The sequence below is a fragment of the Oryctolagus cuniculus genome, chromosome 18 (assembly GCF_051225735.1).
Source record: "Oryctolagus cuniculus isolate XC-2025 breed Fujian yellow rabbit chromosome 18, ASM5122573v1, whole genome shotgun sequence".
Taxonomy (NCBI): domain Eukaryota; kingdom Metazoa; phylum Chordata; class Mammalia; order Lagomorpha; family Leporidae; genus Oryctolagus; species Oryctolagus cuniculus.
In genome coordinates this window covers 27,293,326-27,314,931 of record NC_142884.1, presented here as the reverse complement: position 1 = coordinate 27,314,931, position 21,606 = coordinate 27,293,326, and the positions used below count along the sequence as shown (strand labels likewise).

At 48.1% G+C, this 21,606-nt stretch overlaps 1 protein-coding gene across 14 annotated transcripts in view; it reads left to right on the top strand.

Annotated features, from left to right (window-relative positions):
- The first annotated feature begins 3,799 nt into the window (after nt 1-3,799).
- The window catches only part of DPY19L3 (dpy-19 like C-mannosyltransferase 3), a 93,021-nt gene continuing 75,214 nt past the window's right edge, over nt 3,800-21,606 (top strand). For 7 of the 14 annotated variants that reach the window (XR_016224486.1, XR_016224487.1, XM_008274580.5 and 4 more), the window contains exons 1-3: nt 3,800-3,960; nt 5,497-5,638; nt 9,021-9,154. Coding sequence is in view for 6 of the 14 variants with exons in the window: in XM_008274580.5 (XP_008272802.1) it covers nt 5,533-5,638; nt 9,021-9,154 (240 nt within the window). In the remaining 8 variants the exon portion in view is untranslated. Of the gene's footprint in view, nt 3,961-5,496; nt 5,639-9,020; nt 9,155-21,606 lie in introns of those variants that run through there. The other 7 variants (XM_089318729.1, XM_089318728.1, XM_089318726.1 and 4 more) reach the window with 4 other exon arrangements.

Sequence of the window (21,606 nt, the reverse complement as noted above, 5' to 3'; positions counted from 1 at the left end):
GGCTAGTCCTCTGCCTGTGGCGCCGGCACACCGGGTTCTTGTCCCGGTCGGGGCACCGGATTCTGTCCCGGTTGCCCCTCTTCCAGGCCAGCTCTCTGCTGTGGCCTGGGAGTGCAGTGGAGGATGGCCCAAGTCCTTGGGCCCTGCACCCGCATGGGAGACCAGGAGAAGCACCTGGCTCCTGGCTTTGGATCAGCGCGGTACACTGGCCACAGCGCGCCAGCCGCAGCGGCCATTGGAGGGTGAATCAACAGTAAAGGAAGACCTTCCTCTCTGTCTCTCTCTTTCTCTCACTGTCCACTCTACCTGTCAAAAAGAAGAAGAAGAAGAAGAAGAAGAAGAAGAAGAAGAAGAAGAAGAAGAAGAAGCAGCAGCAGCAGCAGCAGCAGCAGCAGCAGCAGCAGCAGCAGCTGGCATCTAAAAGCCAAACAGCAGCTAGTCAGGTAAACAGAGTATGAGAAGAACACCCTGAGCTTTGGATGAGTAGGAAGTGAAGATGAGGCCAGGCAGCTCAGCAGAGCCTGCCTCATGGCAGGACTTGCAAGCTGTGTTAGGGAGCTTAATAATAAAAGCAATAAGGCACTGGAGGATAGATTGTTAGATCACTGTGTTTATTACATGCAGGGCAGATTGAAGGATTGGGAGCAGCAAACAGGACTGAAGGTAAGAAAATCAGTTAGGAGGTGACCAAAACAATCCAGACAAGAAATGGTAACTTGGATTAGTGACAGTTGAGATGTAGAAAAGATGGCAAGTTCTGAGGTAACTAAGAGATAAACTCAATAGGACTCAGTGTTTGGTTGGATTACACAACTGGGAAGGAAGGAATCAGGGCTGGCGCCTAGGTTTTTCACTTGGGCAGTTATGCAAATGAAGCCCATCGAAGGAAAAGCAGATGTGGGGATAAGGAAAAAATCGATTTTTTAACCTGTTGAGCCTGCGGTGTTTGCACACATGGAAATGTCCAGTAGGCAGTGGACATTCAGCACCCGGAGGTCACGAGGTACGCCTGGACATAAAGTCTTAGCAGTTATCAGATTAGTGGAAATTGGAATCATAAGCCAAAAAAATCACTGATTTTAAGAGGAAGGGGAGGCCAGCGCAGCGGCTCAATATGCTAATCCTCCACCTGCGGCGCCGGCACATGGGGTTCTAGTCCCAGTTGCCCCTCTTCCAGGCCAGCTCTCTGCTGTGGCCAGGGAGTGCAGTGGAGGATGGCTCAAGTGCTTGGGCCCTGCACCCCATGGGAGACCAGGAGAAGCACCTGGCTCCTGCCATCGGTTCAGCGCGGTGCGCCGGCCGCAGGGCACCAGCCACGGCGGCCATTGGAGGGTGAACCAAAGGCAAAGGAAGACCTTTCTCTCTGTCTCTCTCTCTCACTGTCCACTCTGCCTGTCAAAAAAAAAAAAAAAAAAAAAAGAAAGAAAGAAAGAAAGAAAGAAAGAAAGAAAGAAAGAAAGAAAGAAAGAAAGAAAGAAAGAAAGAAAGAGGAAGGGGAGCTGCAAAAGACTGAAAAGGAATTCCATAAAGGTAGAGAGAAGAAACTCCCAAGAGTCTTGTCACAGAAGGCAGGATTGATTTAAAGTGTTCATAATACTAAGCCAAGGAATTTATACAACTGAACACTGGGCGCCGGTGCCGTGGCATAGCAGGTTAAGCCTCCGCCTGCGACGCTGGCATCCCATATGGGCACAGATTCGAGTCCTGGCTACTCCACTTCCCATCCTTTCCCTGCTAATGCCTTGGGAAAAGCAGCAGAAAACGGTCCAAGTGGTTGGGCCCCTGCACTCACGTGGGAGGCCTGGGTGAACCTCTGGGCTCCTGACTTCAGCCTGGCCCAGCTATGGCCGTTGCAGCCATTTGGGGAGAGAACCAGCAGAAGGAAAATCTCTCTTCCTCTCTGTAATTCTGCCTTTAAAATCAATAAAATTCCAAACACGTGGCCTCAGATAAGCCAATAGAATGGGAGAGCTCTCACCCTTTGTAACCATAGATACTGCTATGCGAAGGATGTGATGAAAAGCCCTCATGACTTCCGGCACGGCACTTCTGAAGATGTGCTGGGCACAGAAGTCACCTGGGCAGCACTTCAACTTCAGCCCCTGGCTTACCAGGTCAAGGGTACGGCCTAAGAGTCTTCGTGTCTCAGAAGGTGCCAGAAGATGGCCGTGACAGGTCACAGACCACACTCTGAGTAGCAAACTCTACTGAGCAGAGAATCAACTGAACTTTGATTCTGATTCGTAGGTCTGGGAGAGGGCCTGGTAACCAGCATTTCTTACACGCCCCCTGGTCATGGTGCTGTTGATGCTGCGTCTCCCTCAGACCAGGCTTCTCGTGCTGTACCACTCCACTCTTGCTGGCTCCAGCAAAGGCCGAGGAAGCCACCTGGGCCTCCAGACATAACGCAAGGACCTGCAGACCACCGAGGTCACAGTTCCTGCCCTTTAGCCTGCCTTCCTGACTCCTTGGCACACGGGAAGAAGTTGGGACAAGGGCCTATACCCATTTATCCAACACCCCCGGCGATACTGTATCAGAACTCAGGACTCCTTGCCAAGAAGGTCAGCAGTAGGTGCCCGCCTCTTATCTAAAGTCCATCTTTTTCTTGCTTGGTAAAGCCATTCCATGAGAACTCTTTCCTGTATTCAAAGGGCTGCACCTATCACAACAGTCATATCTCCCCCAATTTAAGTAGAAAAACCCTACGTAGGAAGAGGGAGAACTCTTATTTAAGGAGGAATCAACTCACGTATGCACTTATCACACACACAAACCTACTGTGTGTGAGGCACCTTCACGTGAGAGAGATACAGTCCCCGCCCTCGTGTCCACGTGAGAAGAAACCAACAACCACGTTGAAACCCAAGTGCCATCTGAAGAGCCAGCTGGCATTTTTATTACGGCCACGCAGCAGGCACCTCACACGGTCCCTGCAGAATGTCTGCTTGTTATTAAAACAGACACACAGAGAAGGCGAAAGATCTCCAGCAGGGTCACAATTGGGAAGGCTTCCTGGAGGAAGCATCCCCACACGAAGCCTTTGCACAGCCCACAGGTCCCAGAGGGCCGCTCTCGATTGAAGAAAATAATAATAAAAAAAAAAAAAATGAGCTAGCCTGCTCTTTGAGCCTGTGTTGACAAGCAGAAGGTTTCACCTATTGTTTTTCGCGGTGTAATTAAGAGACCCAGGAATAAAACGCAGAGAGGGCCTATGCTGAGACAGAACCCAGAAAAGCCATATTTCTCCAGGAAGAGACGAAGGGGAGACCGCAGCAGGAACTCTCCCACAACCCGGGAAGCTGGGACAGGGCCGGCGGCCTCACCGCGAGTCCTGCGGGCTGAGGACCCGGCCAGCCGGCGGGCATAGGTTTCCAAAAGAATGGCCCGCTGTGAAGCCTTCGTCCCGGGGGCTCTGGACGGGGCGGCTGCTCCCAACCGCTCGCCGACCTGCGGCGCCCCTTCCCCGGGGCAGCTGGGACGCTGCTCGCCAGAGCCACACCTCTCGCCTTGGTCAGGGGTGACGGGCGCCCGCGTAGCCAAACGAAAGTTTCTCGTCCTGCTGACCACAGAGGCGGCCGGACAGCTCAGCCGGGAATAAGGGGCGGGCACAGCGGGCGGAAGTGCGCCGCTTCCTTCCGGCCGGCGCCGCACGAGACTGGGCGGGGCGCCGCGGGAGGGGGCGGGGACTCGCATTGACGGACGGCTCTTCGGGCCTATGGATGCGGCCGCGGCGGCCCGGCCTTTCCCCGGCGCGCCCCTTCCCCGGGGCGGTCGACGCCCCTCCAGCCCCCCATTTGCAGGGTGTAGCACAAAGCTCCGCCGCTGCCTGCTCCTCCCTGTCCTCGCGGCGCGCTGCGGCCCGTCGTGCGGCCCCGCCCCCGAGGCCCTCGGCGCCGCCTCGCCCGGCCGACCTCCTTCCCCGTCCGGAGCCGCGCGTGAGGACGGCTGAGGCCGCAGGTCTGTGGCTGCGTGTCGGGCCGCGAGGGGCCGCGCAGTCGCCAGGCTGCCGCGGCGGGCCCCGAGGGTCCCGCGGGGTGGGCGGGAGCCGGCTGCACCGTCGCGGGAGTCGCTCGGGGAGGCGCGGCCGCGGCGGCTCGGGGCGTCCCGGAGGGACCCGGAGCGCCCGCGTCCGCGCGAGAGGCGGGGTCCGGGCCTGGGAGTCGCGAGTGAGGAAGTTTGCGGGGCGACTTCTCCGCAGTTGGCCGCGGGGCGGGGCGAGGGCCCGGGCTCGGACGTGCGCGGCCGCGCTCTGTCCCGGGAGCCCCGGAGCAGGGGCGGAACTTCTCGGGCACCCAGGTGTGGGGATGCTGGGTGCTGCGCGCGAGCGGAGCGCAGGTGCGCGGGTCCGGGGCCCCGCGGCGCCCGGGGGTGCGCGGCCTGGTGTGGTCACTGTTAGGGACAGAGAACTGCTTGCCAGTCCCTTTTCAAGCGCTTAATGAGCTTTCCTGTTCATTTAACGGGGCAACTTTGTTTCACAGTTCCTGGGACCCTGGCGGTGCCTGACACGTAATTGGCCCAATCGTAGTTGTTGATTTTCTGTCTCCCCTTGTTAGAAGGTAGCAATGGTGGAATTTAAACAGCTGCCCCCTTTATAGAGGGCGTGACTTGAGGTTCGAGTCACCTCCCAGGTGTCCCCGCACCCCCACCCCGCAGTGTTCCAGCCTCTCGGTTTCCAGCGTTTAAAATTAAGTCTGCCTGCCGTGAATGAATGAGTTGTATCCTGTTGGTCCGTCCTGTCCTATCGGGCGAATGCTCTCTACCTGTAGCAATTAATAAACTGCTGAAACAAACATGTCAGGCTTACTGGTTGTATTTCATAAATGATGAGGAAGATGCTATTCGTCCCTGCGGGGAGTGAAGCCAGGTGTTCCCGGGGACTGGCAGCCGCTTACTCACTGCCAGCACACCCCCGCCTCCCACTCGCAGCTTCCAAAACCAGGCTCCGGCTCCCTGCCGTCCTCCCACTGGTGCTCCCCGGCAGAGCAGCTGCCCTGATTGGCACACCCCCGCCCGCAGCACCACTGAGGCATATCCCCGAGGCTGGCAGTGTGAATTGTTTTAGAGAACATTCGGATACCCAAGACAAAATATTTCAGCTCTTCTGAGCCTGCCTGTCAACAAATTTACTCTTGAATACCTCCCACGTGGTCAGCTCTGAGCAGTGCGAAGTTATATAAAACTGTCTAGTTATGTGACAAATTGCATGGTAACTGCCCTGGCTCAGGGAGGGAAAAGATCCGCAGGGAATTGGAGCTTCCTGGAAGAAGGGCAGAGGCTTGTCCCCGTCCTGGCTCCTGGCCATGCCCGCCGGACAGCAGGTGCTTCATGAATGTGGTTACGTGTGTATTCCTGTTGTCACCTGCGTAGCCTTGAAGACTGATTTGGATGGGAAAGTGGCCCAAGTGGACTTGGGGAGCATGGATGGGTATAGAGTGTGTGGGAAGAGACGGTGATGACACGTGGATGGGCCATTCATGTCTGTATTGTTTGTAGGAGTGCTTGGAAGAACAATGCGTGTGAGTCTTTGACATGATGATATCCATCCGGCAGAGAAAAGAAATAAAAACCACAGAAGTTTCTGAGCATTTTCCAGTACAAGAAGAAAATGTGAAGTTGGAAAATAAAGTGCCATCTGGTAGGTGATTTAAACTTAAGCAGTATTTTGGATTGCTTTTATTCCTGTAAATTAAGATATTCTCCAATAGGGCAAAAATTAGATAGACCTACCAGTTGAATGAATATGTTCTGGTACCCTGATGACTCTGATTGCAGTCTGATTATCTTGGCTTTCCAGAGCTTTGATGAAAGCTGGTGTGTTGCTTTGTTCGTTAGCTTCCGGTCATATAAAATCTGATTCTTTGACTCTCTAAAGCAATGCTTGTCCCTGCCAGATTTTAGAATATTCCTAATTTTTTTGTCTTGTGTGTGTGTTCACCTAGTCACCCTGACCTTCTCAGCTATTTTCCTTATTTAAAATATTGAAAAATGGGGGCCGGTGCTGTGGCATAGCGGGTGAAGCGGCCGCTTGCACTGCCTGCATCCCATATGGGCGCCGGTTTGAGACTCGGCTGCTCCACTTCCGATCAAGCTCTCTGCTATGGCCTGGGAGAGCAGTTGAGGATGGCCCAAGTCCTTGGACCCCTGCACCTGCATGGGAGACCCGGAGGAGACTGGCTCCTGGCTTCGGATTGGCGCAGCTCCAGCCATTGCAGCCATCTGGAGAGTGAACCAGTGGAAGGAGGACCTCTCTCTCTCTCTCTCTTCATCTCCTCTGTGTAACTGTGACTTTCAAGTAAAATAAATAAATATTTTTAAAAAAATATTGAAAGGTGAGAGGCCAGCACTGTGGTGTAGTGGGTAAAGCTGCTGCCTGCAGTGCTGGCATCCCACATGGGCACCAGTTCTAATCCCAGCTGCTCCACTTCTGATCCAGCTCTCTGCTATGGCATGGGAAAGCAGTGGAAGATGGCCCAAGTGCTTGGGCCCTTGCACCCACATGGGAGACCCAAAAGAGACTCCTGGCTTTGATTGACCCAGCTCTGGCCATTGTGGCCATTTGAGGAGTCAGCCAGTGAATGGAAGACCTCTCTCTGCCTCTGCTTCTCTGTAACTCTGCCTTTCAAATAAAATAAATCTTTTTTAAAAATTTAAAATGTTTTGTTTATTTTCTATGAGATTCCTGAACTTTTCTGTTTTTGAGAGGAGAAGAGGAAGGGAGTGATCATAACTTGGTAAATTGTTTGTATAATGCTGAGGATTTGAGAAGAGATGTATCAGATGGCATTCATGAGCATCTTTTCGCCTCTGAGTTACTTTCATAAATAAGCATAGTCAAGATTTGAAAAGAAAACATGAAACGTTTCATTGGCCACTTTGGATATCTCAAAGAATTTATGTTCTTTGTAGCCATGTTAATTCTTAACTGCCAGAGCTAGTAAAATAGCTTGAGGAAACAATTTAATTAAATAAAAATGATCTGTACTGGGAGGATATGCTACCAGCAGCTACTGGATTGTGGGCAAAGTATTTTCAAAAGTACTTTTTTTTTTTTTTTTTAACTCTGGAGGGAGGGCCCAGCAATTTACTTATTTATTTAGAAGATTTTATTTATTTGAGAGGCAGAGTTACAGAGAGAGGGAGAAACAGAGAGGGAGGTCTTCCATCCACTGATTTCACTTCCCATATGGCTGCAACAGCCTGAGCTGGGCTGATCCGGAGCCAGGAGCTTCTGGGTCTCCCAGGTGGGTGCAGGGACCCTGTCACTTGGGCCTTCTTCCACTGCTTTCCCAGGCCACTAGCGGGGAGCTGGATAGGAAGGAGAAAAGCTGGGCCATGAACTGGTGCCTGTCTAGGATGCTGGTGCTGCAGGCAGAGACAACGCACTGTGCCACAGTGTCGGCCCCCAAGTACTTTTTGAACACCCGATGCAGTGGAAGTTCAAGTTTGTCTTCCTTTTAAATTAAAACATAATTTGGGGGATTGTTCACTTTACCCAAGAAATATTTACTCATGTCAGAAATTTTAAGAATCCTGAAAAGTAAAAGAAAAGTGAAAAAGAAGGAAAAGATACTCCCACTAAGCACCCATCCTGAGCCCGCCCCCATTGAGGCTTTTTCTTGTTGTCTTAGTGTTGTCTGCACACGCGTCCCCACGAACATTCATTTTTAGTTTTGCAAAGCAGAGATCTTCATACTGTTCTGTAAATCGTTACTTTTATTATGAGCATGAGTCAGTTTATTTAAAAAATAATGTCTCTGTATAGTCTACCATTGTGTAGCTGCAGCAGAACTTAACTAATTCCTTGTTGAATTCCTTGTTAAGATGGGATGGTAATCACCAGAAATGTGGTAAGTATCTCTGTGGCCCAGTGGCCAAGACTTTCATAATTTCCTCTAGTAAATGCCTAGAGGTGGGATTCCTGGTCAGATGGTGTGCCTGACTCGGTGGCTTTTACTCCCTGTTGTCATTGCAGAGAGGTGCCAGTTTGTTCCTCTACAGCAGTGTTCGAAGATGTCTGTTTTCCATACATGTAGCAAATGCTATCAAATCAGCCAAGATTTATTTTTTAAATATTTATTTATTTAAAAGTCATAGAGTTACACAGAGAGAAAAGGAAAGATGGGGGTGAGGGGTCTTCTATCCTCTAGTTCACTCCCTAAGTGGCCACAATGGCCAGAGTTGCGCCCATCTGAGGCTAGGAGCCAGGAGCCAGGAGTTTGCTCTGGGTCTCCCATGCAGGTGCAGGGACTCAAGGACCTGGGCCATCCTCTGCTGCCTTCCCAGGCCATAGCAGGGATCTGGATCAGAAGTGGAGCAGGCAGCCCTACCTGCTGCGCCATAGCACCTACCCCAAGATGTTTTTAAAGTATAGCTTGTTGTTTTGATTTGCATTTCTTTGACACTGCTGAATTGAAATGAATTTAAACATTGATTCTCTGTTGGCCATTTTGTCTTTCATGTGCCTATCCTGAATCTGTTTGCTACTGGAATGTTCCTTTTTTAAATTATCTTGAAGTATTTGTTTTATAGTAAAGATATTCATGGGCTACAAATATTTTTCCTGTTTTATATGTTCTTTGAGTTATTGTGGATTATGTTTTCCTGTGGACTTTCTGAAGATTTTAAGTAATCAAGTTTTTTGTCAGCTTTTAATGAGTAAACCACACATTGTAAGTAGATCATCTGAAAGGTTGCTTACATCCTAGATGTGTAATGCATTCTTTCCTCATTTAACAGTCTTCATAATTAAATGATAGTTGTTCATCGATGCTGGATATAGGCATAAATAAAGTCACGTACTTGTCCTTGAGATATTCACATTCCAGTTGGCAAAAAGGAAGCCTGGACAGTGAGGTACAGTGGAGTAGAAACTGTAATACAAGAGCAAAAGCAAGTTTGTGGAATCACCAAAGGAGCCTCAGATTGCAGGTGACAGGGGAGGTCTCACCAGTGACGGGCAGGTGGAAATGGTGAATTCTTTATTAACCCAGATATTACCTGTTTTGTGTTTTGTAAAGGTTGTACCAGTAGAAGATTATGGAAGATTGTATCATTTACAGTTGGTGGAACCGTTGCCCTTTGCATGGGACTTCTCACGTCTGTCTACCTTGCCACGTTACATGAGAATGATTTGTGGTTTTCTAATATTAAGGTATGCGGTTTCTATGACTATTGTATGATGTACTCATCAGTGTTGCCAGTAGTGAGCCATGTAGGTGAATGACTACAGCAGTGCGGTTTTGCTATGAACAATCTAATCTCAAGGCTTTGGTCGTTCCTGTTTTAAAATAACATATCAGAATTTTTATAATCAAGTGACTTTTCCTTTTCATAAACTTAATTCTGATTATATAACAGTTCCTCTAAACTACAGTATTTTTTTCCACAGTGGATTATGAAATTGGTGCAGTAACATTTTTTAATGAAATCAGAAAATGATGCTGTTATATATCAGAGTTGAGAATTGTTTTGTGACCTTGTAATTGCATTTATGCATGTACAAACTGAGCCCCAACAGAAGTTTTTTTTCTGTTGGTTATAATAGGGGGAAGAAAAAAAAAAAAAAAATCAAAAGCCAGTACTTTAAACTGTGGTTTTTTTGTTTTTTTTTTTTTTTTAAGATTGATTGATTTGAAAGGCAGAGTGACAGAAAAAGGGGAGAGATGAACACAGATCTTCCATCTACTAGTTCTCTTCCTGAATGCCTACAATAACCAAAGCTGGAAAATGCAGTGAACCATAAAATGGGATTGCTCTTTCTGTCTCTATCCCCCCCTTACTGTCTCGCCACCTCTCAAAATATAAGTAAACAAATAAGTCAGCTTGTTTTGATGCATAGCTTTTTCATGTTAGCCATTTTCTTCTTTTTCTTTTTTTTTTTTATTTTTGACAGGCAGAGTGGGCAGTGAGAGAGAGAGAGACAGAGAGAAAGGTCTTCCTTTGCCATTGGTTTACCCTCCAATGGCCGCCGCGGCCGGCGCGCTGCGGCCGGCGTACCGCGCTGATCCGATGGCAGGAGCCAGGTGCTTCTCCTGGTCTCCCATGCGGGTGCAGGGCCCAAGTACTTGGGCCATCCTCCACTGCACTCCCGGGCCACAGCAGAGAGCTGGCCTGGAAGAGGGGCAACCGGGACAGAATCCGGTGCCCTGACTGGGACTAGAACCCGGTGTGCCGGCGCCGCAAGGCGGAGGATTAGCCTATTGAGCCATGGCGCCGACAATGTTAGCCATTTTCTGTGAACTTTTTGGAGATCCCACTTGTGCATGGCTTTTTAAATTTTTTGTACCAAAATGAACTTTTTAATTGCATTTTCCATGAACCTGTTGAAGTACCCTCATGTTTCATGATCTCTTACCTCATTTACATGGCTTCTAATGATCAGTTGGTTGCAAAAGTCAATACTTACTTTCAAAGCCCAAGATTTATCATCTATTATGAGACTCTTCAGGAGCGCTGATTGAAGGACAGGCGTTTGACCTAGCGTTTAAAGGTGACTGTATTCCCACATTGGGGTGCCTGGTCTGATGGCAAGCTCTGGCTCCTGACTCCATTTTCCTGCTAATGCAGACCCTGGGAGGCAGTGGTGATGGCTCAAATGGTTGCGTCCTTGTCACTTACATGGGAGACCTGGATTGAGTTCCTGACTTTGGCACCAGCCCAGCCCTGGCCATTGAGGGCATTTTGGGAGTCAACCAGTAGGAGGGAACTCTCTATCTCTTTCTCAAATAAGTAAATACAGTTTTAAAAAGAAGGAAATAAAAGGAATTGATGCAGTATCTAAAGGCATTTCCCGGCCAGCGCCATGGCTCACGAGGCTAATCCTCCTCCTGCAGCGCTGACACCCCGGGTTCTAGTCCCGGTTGGGGTGCTGGATTCTGTCCTGGTTGCTCCTCTTCCAGTCCAGCTCTGCTGTGGCAGAGAGTGGCCCGGGAGTGCAATGGAGGATGGCCCAAGTGCTTGGGCCCTGCACCCCATGGGAGACCAGGAGAAGCACCTGGCTCCTGGCTTCAGATCAGCGCAGCGCTGGCCGCAACGTGCCAGCCATAGCGGCCACTTGGAGGGTGAACCAACGGAAAAAGGAGGACCTTTCTCTCTGTCTCTCTCTCTCTCTCACTGTCTAACTCTGCCTGTCAAAAATAAAAAAATAAAGGCATTTCCCAGGGAAAGTTTTCTGCAACCTCTTGAGCTTTGGTCCTGTTATTGGAATGATTCTTCAAAGGAAACCTCTTTGAATGATGTATAATTTCTATGAATAACTTCAAGTATGATTTTATTTACTATTTGAAAAGCAGAGAGAGAAATGGAGAGATCTTTTATTCTCTGGTTCACTCCCTAAATGCCCACAACAGCTGGGACAGGGACTCATTCCAAGTATCCCACATGGTGACAGGGACCCAATTTCTTGAACCATCACCTGCTGCCTCCCAGGGTGAGCATGCCAGGAATCTGGTATCAGTAGTGAAGCTGAGACTTGGAGCCCAGGCACTCTGATTGGGATGTGGGTGTCCAGATGGTGTCTAAGCTGCGCTAAATGCCTGCCCCTTGTGTTATTTTTTTTTAAAGATTTATTTATTTATTTGAAAGTCAGAGTTACACAGAGAGAAGAAAGGCAGATAGAGACAGAGGTCTTCCATCTGTTGGTTTGCTCCCCAATTGGCCATAAGGGTCAGAGCTGTGCGGATCCAAAGCCAGGGGCTTCTTAAGGGTCTCCCATGTGGGTGCAGGGGCCCAAGGACTTGGGCCATCTTCTACTGCTTTCCCAGGCCACAACAGAGAGCTGGATTGGAAGTGGAGCAGCTGGGACTTGAACCAGTGCCCATATGGGATGCTGGCACTGCAGGCGGCGGCTTCACCCACTATGCTTTAGCCCTCCCCCTCATGTGTTTATTTTTAAAATCTGTCATATCACCTTATGAGTATAGCATGTGTCTATGTGTATATATTTACATGTTATCAAGGCATCAGAGGATAATAATTCTTATTGTTGGGTAATAGTTGGTAGTCTTATCAAGAAAAATTTTACTCACATCTCTTTAGTACTTCAGATTCCCTAGAATTAAGCAGTGTGGTGCTTGTTTACTAACATAGGCATCTTGAATAAGGGCTGAACCATCCCTGTGTGGGTGTAGAGCCACAATTAAACACAAATAACTGCATGGCAAGAAGGCACGTGGAAGAGATTATGTAACCGTTGTAAACTACAAGTTAATTTTTAAAGATTTATTTATTATTTGAAAGGCAAAGTGACAGAAAGGGAGAGAGACCCAGAGATCTTTCATTCATTGGTTCACTCCCCAAATGGCCACAACAGCTGGGGCTTGGCCAGCCCGAAACCAGGAGCCCAGAGCTTCATATGGATCTCCTGTGTGGGCAGCAGGGGCCCATACTTGAGCCATCTTCTGTTGCCTTCCTACGCACAGTAGCTGGGACTCACACAGGCACTCTGATACGGGCTGCTGGCATGGCAAGCAGCAGCTTAACCCATTGCCACCATAACTCCAGCTTGATAAACTATGAGTTTAACTCTTTAGCTTAAAGCTTACTGGTGGCCTTGCTAGTGTGCTTACGTAAATATAACACATCCTCAAGAAACCTGAGCATCTTTGATTCCCTTCTTTACTTGCACTGGGTTAAGGAAGCTGTCACATTTTCACCTTGTCTTTACTGAGTACATGCTCTGTGGATAACATTGAATTAAACACTGGGGAACCTGGAATGAATAACAGATTCCTGGATCTGGCAACAGATTTTCCAGCATAATAAATGTGTTCAGTAAAATATATATTTTAAGACCAATCTATGTGGAATCCCAGTATATTTCTTTTTTTTTAAGACTGATTATTGGGGGCCAGCGCCATGGCTCACTTGGTTAATCCTTTGCCTTCAGCGCCGGCATCCCACATGGGCACCAGGTTCTAGTCCTGGTTGCTCCTCTTCCAGTCCAGCTTTCTCCTGTGGCCTGGGAGGGCAGTGGAGGATGGCCCAGGAGGAAGCGCCTGGCTCCTGGCTTTGGATTGGTGCAGCGCCGGCCGTAGCAGCCATTTGGGGAGTGAACCAACGGAAGGCAGACCTTTCTCTCTATCTTTCTCACTGTCTATAACTCTACCTGTCAAATAAATTAAAAAAAAAAAAAAGAAAGAAAAATAAAGACTTACTTTTATTTATTTGAAAGACAGTGTTACAGAGAGAGGTAGAGACAGAGAGAGAGGTCTTCCATCTGCTGGTTTACTCCCCAGATGGCCACAATGACCAGAGCTGAACCGATCCGAAGTCCGGAACCAGGAGCTTCTTCCTGGTCTTCATGTGGTTGCAGGAGCCCAAGGACTTGGACCATCCTCCACGGCTTTCCCCAGCGCATTAACAGGGAGCTGGATGGGAAGTGGAGCAGCCAGGACTCAAACCTGTGCCCAAATGGGATGCTGGTATTGCAGGAAGGGGCTTTAACCCACTGCGCCACAGCCCTGGCCCCTCAGTAAATATGTATTGAGTACCTAGCACTCTGGAGAAGGTTACAGGCAAGTACTTGGACAATGATAGGATGTGCAAAGTCATAGTGCTCTGATGCAAAGAGAGACAGTTCTGAGAGCAGATCAGAGGGTCACCAGAACCCCTGCTGGGAAGGTCAGGGAAGGTCGGGAAGTTTGCTAGAGGGAGTGATGGTTAACAAGACCTGCGGGGTGGGTAAGAGTTAGTGAGGCAGCCTGGAGAGGAAAGGTGAGTGTCATGAGGGAGAAACACGTGAAGGAAATTCAAGATGAGAGCCTTGGAAGTGGTGGGCATTGCGGGAGCACAGACGGGGAGGGGGGCTGCACTGGGAGTGGGGAACTGCGGAGACCTGTCGTCTGTGTCTCAGAGCTCAAGCCGTCTCTGCATGTGGTCATGAGCCCTGGTGTAATGGGGCAGTGTTGTCGTCTGTTAGGATTTTAGAAGGATGGCTTGGACTGTAGTGTGGGGAACAGAGCTGAGAAGGACAAAGCTGAAATCATACAAACTGCTGAGATAATCCAATTTAGTGGATTCATCAGTAACTGAATGTCTAATTAACATATGTAATAAATGAGTAACTACAGCTCTGAGTATGATACGGAGCTCAATTCTGATGTGCAGGGAAAGATTTCAGAAAGAGAATAAAGATAAATCATACGGTAGAAGTCAACTGGATGACTAGGCGGCTACTTGTGATGGGGAAGTTAAGCAGACCACTTTGGGACAAGGCGTGCCAACCAAGGTTTAGATGCAAAGAGGGAACCAGCCAAGTCAAGATCTGTCAGAACGTTTGTTTTTTTAATTTATTTGATAAGCAGAGGGACAGAGGGATCTTCTATTCACTGGTTCACTCCCCATATGTCTGCAAACAGCCTGGAAGCCTAGGACCATATCCAGGTCTCCCATGTGGGCAGCAGGGACCCTAGCACTTGAGCTATCATCCGCTGCCTTCCCTGGCAGGGAGCTGGATCAGTAGCAGCAACCAGGATTTGAACTGGCCCTCTGATATGGGATGCTGGTGTTGTGGACAGCAGCTTAATCCACTGTGCCACAATGCTCACCCCTGTGTCAAAGCATTCAAAGCATAGGGAACAGCAAGCAAACACCCTCTGAGGTTGGAGTAAATCCGACAAGGACCATATCAGAGAAGGTACCTGTGGGCAGGATTTTATGAGCAGTGAGGCGACTGGTACAGGACAGAAGATCAGACCGTGTCTGGTTTTATTAGCTGGAAGGAGTTGGGGAGAAATGACAAATAGTCCAGAGCTTTGAGGAAGCAGGCTTGGAAGGACGAGTCTTGACTCGTTGTGCGAAAGGCTGTTGAGAGGGAGGAGTTGTCCGCCTGACCTGCCCTGCTCTGTCCCAGCAGCTGGATAGGTGGGTGTGGACGTGCCACTCACTGAGACAGTGGACACAGTGGGAGGAGCAGATCCGAAGGTGCAGTGGCTTCTGACGCCCAGCTACCCCGAGGCAGGCCATGCTTCACGGGTTGAGGGTGCTGTCCTCCTCCGAACTTGCCTCCCTGCAGGCACCTGCTACAAGTCTGGGGGTCCATCAGTGACCCTGTTCTGGTTCAGCTGGTTACCAGCTCTCAGGCTCCCACCACCTGCTCGGGTTCAGTAATGCACTGGACCAGCTCCCGGGACTCAGGAAGGGGCTGTCCTCGTGGTCATAGTTTTATAGGGAGAGAAATGCTCGGGCCAAGATCTGCAAAGGGGTCCCAAATATGGAGCTTCTGGCATCCTTTCTCCCTGGGATCAGTCCACACTCCCCTCCTGACACAAACCAGGGCCACCCCGAGTCACCTGTTAGCGCAAACTGAGACACGGTCTGGGGGATCCACCGTCAACAGCAGGGAGACAGAAACACTCAACACTCGGAAACTCCATGCATGCAGAGGCTATCTGGCTAGAGCAGGGATGCGGAGCAGCCGGAGCAGCCAAGTCTGCCGTCCGGCGGAAGCAAGACAGGAAATGATGAGTTCAGGGTTGGCTGTGCCCGGCCCAGGAGAGCTACGGAGCGAAGCAGGCTGGAGCTCTGGGTCCCAAGGCAGGCGTCCCATCTGCGTTGGAAACGGACGTTTTCATATTGCCAGCTCGGGGGATGTGTGGGCGAGCTTGTTTCAGAAGAGAGGAGAAGGAGAAAGAGAAGCCCGGCCAGTTCCTGTTTGCGCCTCACATGCCATCTGGGAAGCTGTGACACAAGCACTCCCCCCGCGGTTTCTCCGCTCCCGCCACCCGTGTCCCCTGAGACTTAGGGCTGCGCTCAGTGTGTTGCTGCATTTTCCCTTTAACTTCTCATACCACAGGCTTTTTCCCCCTTTGTCACAAGAGGAGTCCTTGGGTAGCGTGACCATCTCTCAAGCACACGGTTTCCATTTCTGCCTGGGCTATCTGGGTCAGCTCTGTCCCATAGAGCTCTCCGGATGGAGGAGATCTTGTGCACCATAATACACCAGAGCGTTATGATGCCAGTGTATTATGCCATCAGAAATGTGCTCTTACAACTCACTCCAGTTTCACATTGCGAGATAGGGAATAGTTGAGAAGGGCAAATTGGCTTCTGTTTTGTGTCCGTGGGTTATAACTTACCCTCATCAAAATTGCTGGACTAGTTTTTAATGAAAGTACTTTTTAAAATTGTTAAATACTTTTAATTAGTTATATTTATTCAGAGATAAAAAAAATCTTGAAAACAGACAAGTACACTGTGAGTTTATGCTTTTAAAATTACTTCTTAAATAGTTTCTTAGTATTTGAAAAATAGGAAACCTGAAACAGTAACTTGAAAGTCGAAGGAACAGGTACTGATTTTAAGTGATCATGTGCTTTCTCAGAATTTTTTTATATTAAAAAGTTACTTTCTTACTACCTTAGCCATTTGTCGCTCTCCCCTAGACCCTGCGCTGTTCTTTCGTCTGCTCGGCCCTTCCCGGGTTTGCTGCTGGTTCTTCCCGGGTTGGCTACCGACCCTTCCACCTCCGTGGAAGGGCGGCTCCCCCTGCCACTTTCCCCACTTCCGCGGGGGAGCGGCACACCGCTGGCTGGCTCTCTCGGGGGCTGCTCAGATGTTATCCGGATGTTCCTGGTGCATGTTGTCTCTCTCCTCCTTTATAGTCCTCTTCCTCCAATCCCAACTCTGCTACCCACACGCCGAGCACGCTGCTCTCCTCCAATCAGGAGCAGGATCAGCTCCTGCAGCTCAGTCAATCAAATTGGCGAGAGGCAGCTGTGTAGAAGTTGTTTACTCCTCTCCCAGCACCATATTGTGGGAGAGCAGATGCATAGAATAAGTCTTAATTCCAGTAACTTAGTCTAGTCCGAGTTGCTCCCCACAGCCATTGTGTTAAATTTTCCTTAGAAATTTTTTTAAAAATTTAAAATTTTTAAAATTTTTTAAAAAATTAGAAATTTTTAGACTTATTTGTTTGAAAGGCAGGGGTACAGAGAAGGGGAGAGATCTTCCATCCTCTGATTCACTCCCCAAATGGCTGCAATAGCCCCCAGGGCTGGCCCAGGTGGAAGCCAGGAGCCAGGAATTCTACCTGGGTCTCTCACACCCGAGGCAGGGGCCCAAGCACTTCAGCTGTCTTCTACTGGTTTCTCGGGCACCTTTGCAGGGAGCTGAATTGGAAGTAGAGAAACCAGGACTTGAACCTCTGTACCCACATGGGATGCTGGTGTTGCAGACAGTGGCTAGATCCCCTGCGCCACAATGCTGGCCTCTATTGAATTTGTTTTGGTACTGTTTTAGATGCATTTGTATATATTTCATTTAATCTGGCTGTCTCCAGAGCCTGGTCACTTTAAATTGTCCTTTGAGTGCCAACTACTTTTTTGCTGCCCTTTCTTATCCACAAAACAAAGGGCACAGCCTATGTTCAGACTTGCCTTCATGGTGCCTGGCCGGTTGTCAGTGTTAAGTATCAGTCTCATTGCAGGGGAGTCCAGCCTCTGGTGTTGCAGGCGGTGGGGTAGGCAGTGGTGAAGGGGAGGCTGCTGGCCGCTGTGAGAGATCTGGCTTGGAACTAGACAGGAGGATGTGCTTTATGGAGCTCAGCTCTGGGGGAGGAGATCATTAGTGCCAGCAAGTAGGAGAGCCAAGTAGGCATTTTTAATGACTCGTGTTTACTGGACATGGTAACAGCAGTCTTCCCTCTTTTTATTTTTTAAGCACATATATATAATTTTTTAGTTGTGGAACTACTGTGACAGTAACAGATTTTTACAGTGAAAAACATTCCCCAGTACTCTCTACCCTTAACAGAACCTTTCACTTCCCCCTTCATTCTTCACCCCGTATGTGTGTCTTTTACTTGTGTATGACCCCAATATACAGTTTATATAATCTGCTTTATCTGATATTAAAGCTCACGCTTTTTCTGTATTTTCCCATTTTACATATTTTCATGAGACTTTCATACTTGTTATGTAATTGATTATGGGTTACATCACTTAATATTTTTGAAGTCTTTATCCTCAGTTATTTTACCATTTCTGTACTTCCCAGTTTTGGATAGTTTACATTGTTCCTCATTTTGGGTTAAGCTGCTGAAATTGCTTCTCATTTTAAAGTTGCCACCTAGAGAGGTCAGGCCCTCCTTTTCTTACCAAGGACAATGAAAACCAGCCCCGTTCTGTCTGTGAAGAAAGCGCAGAGGTCTCTAATCCAGAGGGCCACGAGATCTGGTGGGACATGAAGGAGTGTACAAGGATGCTGAGAGAGGACTCTCACAGCCACGTGTTTCAGATGAGCATGTGAGAGCAGAGTTTTCCTGTGTGTCTGGCGACACTGTCCTGAAGGGACATGGGCACAGGTGTCAGGAGAAATGCTAGAAGCTTTCCTGGAAGAAAGCAAGCAAGAGTACTGACAGACAGAATTGCAGAGACAACACGGGTCAGTAGAAAGGGGAGTAGAGAGAGACAGCTTTCATTCTGAACACCTGGAGAAATGGAGGGAAGGACCCACTCTTGTAAACCATCGTGCATCCTAACTGATATTCCATGCCCCTGGCCTCTCCCCAACATGAATTTCCCATCAGGAGCTGGTCTGATGAGAACTTGCCACATTCAGAAAGGCCCAAGAATCAGGAAGCAACTGTCCAAAGATCTGTATAGTGATACCATGAGGAAAAAAAGGGAGAGAGAAACGAAAACAAATGATCGATGAAGAACGCACCAGAAAAATTTTATAGCAATATTGTCACGTTAAAAAATGCATAATAAAGCATGAAGGAAGTGTTAAGAGTGTTCATGGAAAAAGATGAAATTAGAAGATAAGTTTATGGGGCTGGCGTTGTGGTGCAGTGCGTTAAGTTATTGCCTGCAACACCGGCATCCCATATGAGCACCAGTTCAAGTCCTGGCTGCTCCACTTCTGATCCAGCTCCTTGCTAACGTGCCTGAGAAAGCAGCAGGAGACAGCCCAAGTACCTGGGCCTCTGTTGCCCACATGGGAGACCTTCATGGAGTTCAGGCTCCTGGCTTTGGCCTGGCCCAGCCTTGGCCATTGCAGCCATTTGGGGAGTGAACCAGTAAATGGAAGATCTCGATCTCTACCTTGATCTCTCTGTCTATCCCTCTGTAACTTTGCCATTAAAATAAATATTTTAAAAAATTTTATTTTATGTGAATCAGTTTGGAAATCTGTGCATAGGTTTTTTATAATACACATTTTTCATGAACTTTTGGAAGATTCCATGTATGTGTGAATTTCAAAATTTTTGCATCATAGTAAACTTTTGTTTTGAGAGATGGATAGATAGAGCTGCCATGTGTTGGATAATTCCCCAGATTCCCACAGTGGCTGGTTGGGTGGGGCTGAAACCAGGAGCTGGGAACTCCGTCCAGGTCTCTGGAGCCATCACCTACTGCCTTCCGGGATGCACATTAGCCGGATATTGAACCCCGGGCACTCCAGGGTAGGATGTGGGTGTCTTAACAATGAAGCTACATACCTGCCCGAAACTTTTAGTTACATGTCCCACAAGCTGTTTGAAGTATCCTCGTAGACACCACGTGTAGATGAATTCAGAGAGATGAGAAGGTATACACCTTTTTCAAGGAGGTTTAGGAAGGCAACAAAATGAACATGAGCTGGCAGAGCATGGACAAGAAACAGCACTAGAAGATAAAACCATGATAACCAAGATAAAATCAAGACCTGAATCTGCAGAAAGCTCAGAGAGAAACGTTGACAGAATGATGAAAACAAGCAGATGTATTAGTAACCTTAAAATGTCGGGGACAGAGTGCCAGCTGTGGGCATGCATGATGTATATCCCAACCCAAAAGGAGACAACTAAAACAGTGAGACAGAAAAAAGAAGCTTAAAGATACAATTGAGGCCGGCGCCGCGGCTCACTAGGCTAATCCTCCACCTTGCGGCGCCAGCACACTGGGTTCTAGTCCCGGTCGGAGTGCCAGATTCTATCCCGGTTGCCCCTCTTCCAGGCCAGCTCTCTGCTGTGGCCCGGGAGTGCAGTGGAGGATGGCCCAAGTGCTTGGGCCCTGCACCCCATGGGAGACCAGGAGAAGCACCTGGCTCCTGCCATCGGATCAGCGCGGTGCGCCGGCCGCAGCGGCCATTGGGGGGTGAACCAACGGAAAAGGAAGACCTTTCTCTCTGTCTCTCTCTCTCACTATCCACTGCCTGTCAAAAAAAATTATAAAACAAAATTATATAAACAATGTAGTAATAATTTGTAATGTTATATAATGTAATAACAATAACAACCTGAGTTAGAAGAGGAATGAGAAGGTAAAAGATTATGGAGACAATTTGATTTCTTCATCTTTCATAGGTAGAAGTAAAAAATTTTCATTTAAAATTGATAAGTCGAGAAATAGGTGTAGTGTACAGGAAACTTCAAAAAGTAGGTGGACAGTGGAATTAAAAGATAAATTTGAAATCTATGCAAATGAAGAGTATTCAAAGAGTTCTTGGACCTTATTATGCAAAAGCTGCATGAATTCCAATTCCAAGTTTTGGGGCATTGAGCTTTTTTTTTTAAATATTTATTTATTTATTTGAAAGAGTTACACAGAGGAGGAGAGGCAGGGAGAGAGAGAGATCTTCCATCTGATGGTTCACTCCCAATTGGCCATAATGGCCAGTGCTACGCTGATCCAGAGCCAGGAGCCAGGAGCTTCTTCTGGGTCTCCCACGCAGGTGCAGGGGCCCAAGGATTTGGGCCATCTTCTATTGCTTTCCTGGGCCTTAGCAGACAGTTGGATTGGAGGTGAAGCAGCCCCTCTGCCTCTCTGCGTTGCATCCTAGATAGTTTTTGTTTTTTTCCAAAATCGATACAGTGGCTGAGCATGCTGAACCAGGCAAATACTGAACCATTGTTTCCAGGGGAAAGATGAGTGTGTACATATATATGTACATTGTGCACATAGATTAAAATTTTTAATCCTGAAAACATCCTGCTATGTTCTGCTCTCTTTGTTTTACAAGATATGAAGTTGGACTCAGAAATGTTAAGTGACTTGCCTGAGACTCCCCCAGCATCCATGACAGAGCTAAAATTCAAATCCCATCCACCTAGTCCCCGAGCTGGAGCGTCCTGCACTGACCCCTGCTGTCTCCATCCTCTGCTCCTCTGTGTGTGAGAGCTGAACCAAAAGGCTGACCACAGCTGGGAAGCACACATATCGGGCAACTGCAGTGTTTCACCATTCTATTTATGACCTAAACTGGGACAGGGAACGTCCAGCCTGCAGGCCGTGTAATACCTGCAAAATCACTTAGTTTGCCAAGGAACCACAGATGGGACTGAAAATTCAAATCTGTAGAAGGCTAATTTTTAAAAACCACTTGAGAACTTGTTTATTCTTTTTTGATGTCAGTTTAAGATAATTTTCTCACCAATTCTCATGTCAGTGTGATATTGATACAAAAAGAACAGATTCAGTATAGTTCAGTATAAGTTGATAATTTTGTATGGCCTGCCGATGCTGTAAGTATCCAAATATTATAAATATATATAAATATTATATATGTTATATATATATAAATATCCAGATATTCCCCAACCCTGTCTGAAATGACTGCAGAAGTGCTGCAAGTACTGATTGAAGTCATTACAAATAGAGAAGAAAAAATTACAAGTAAGGA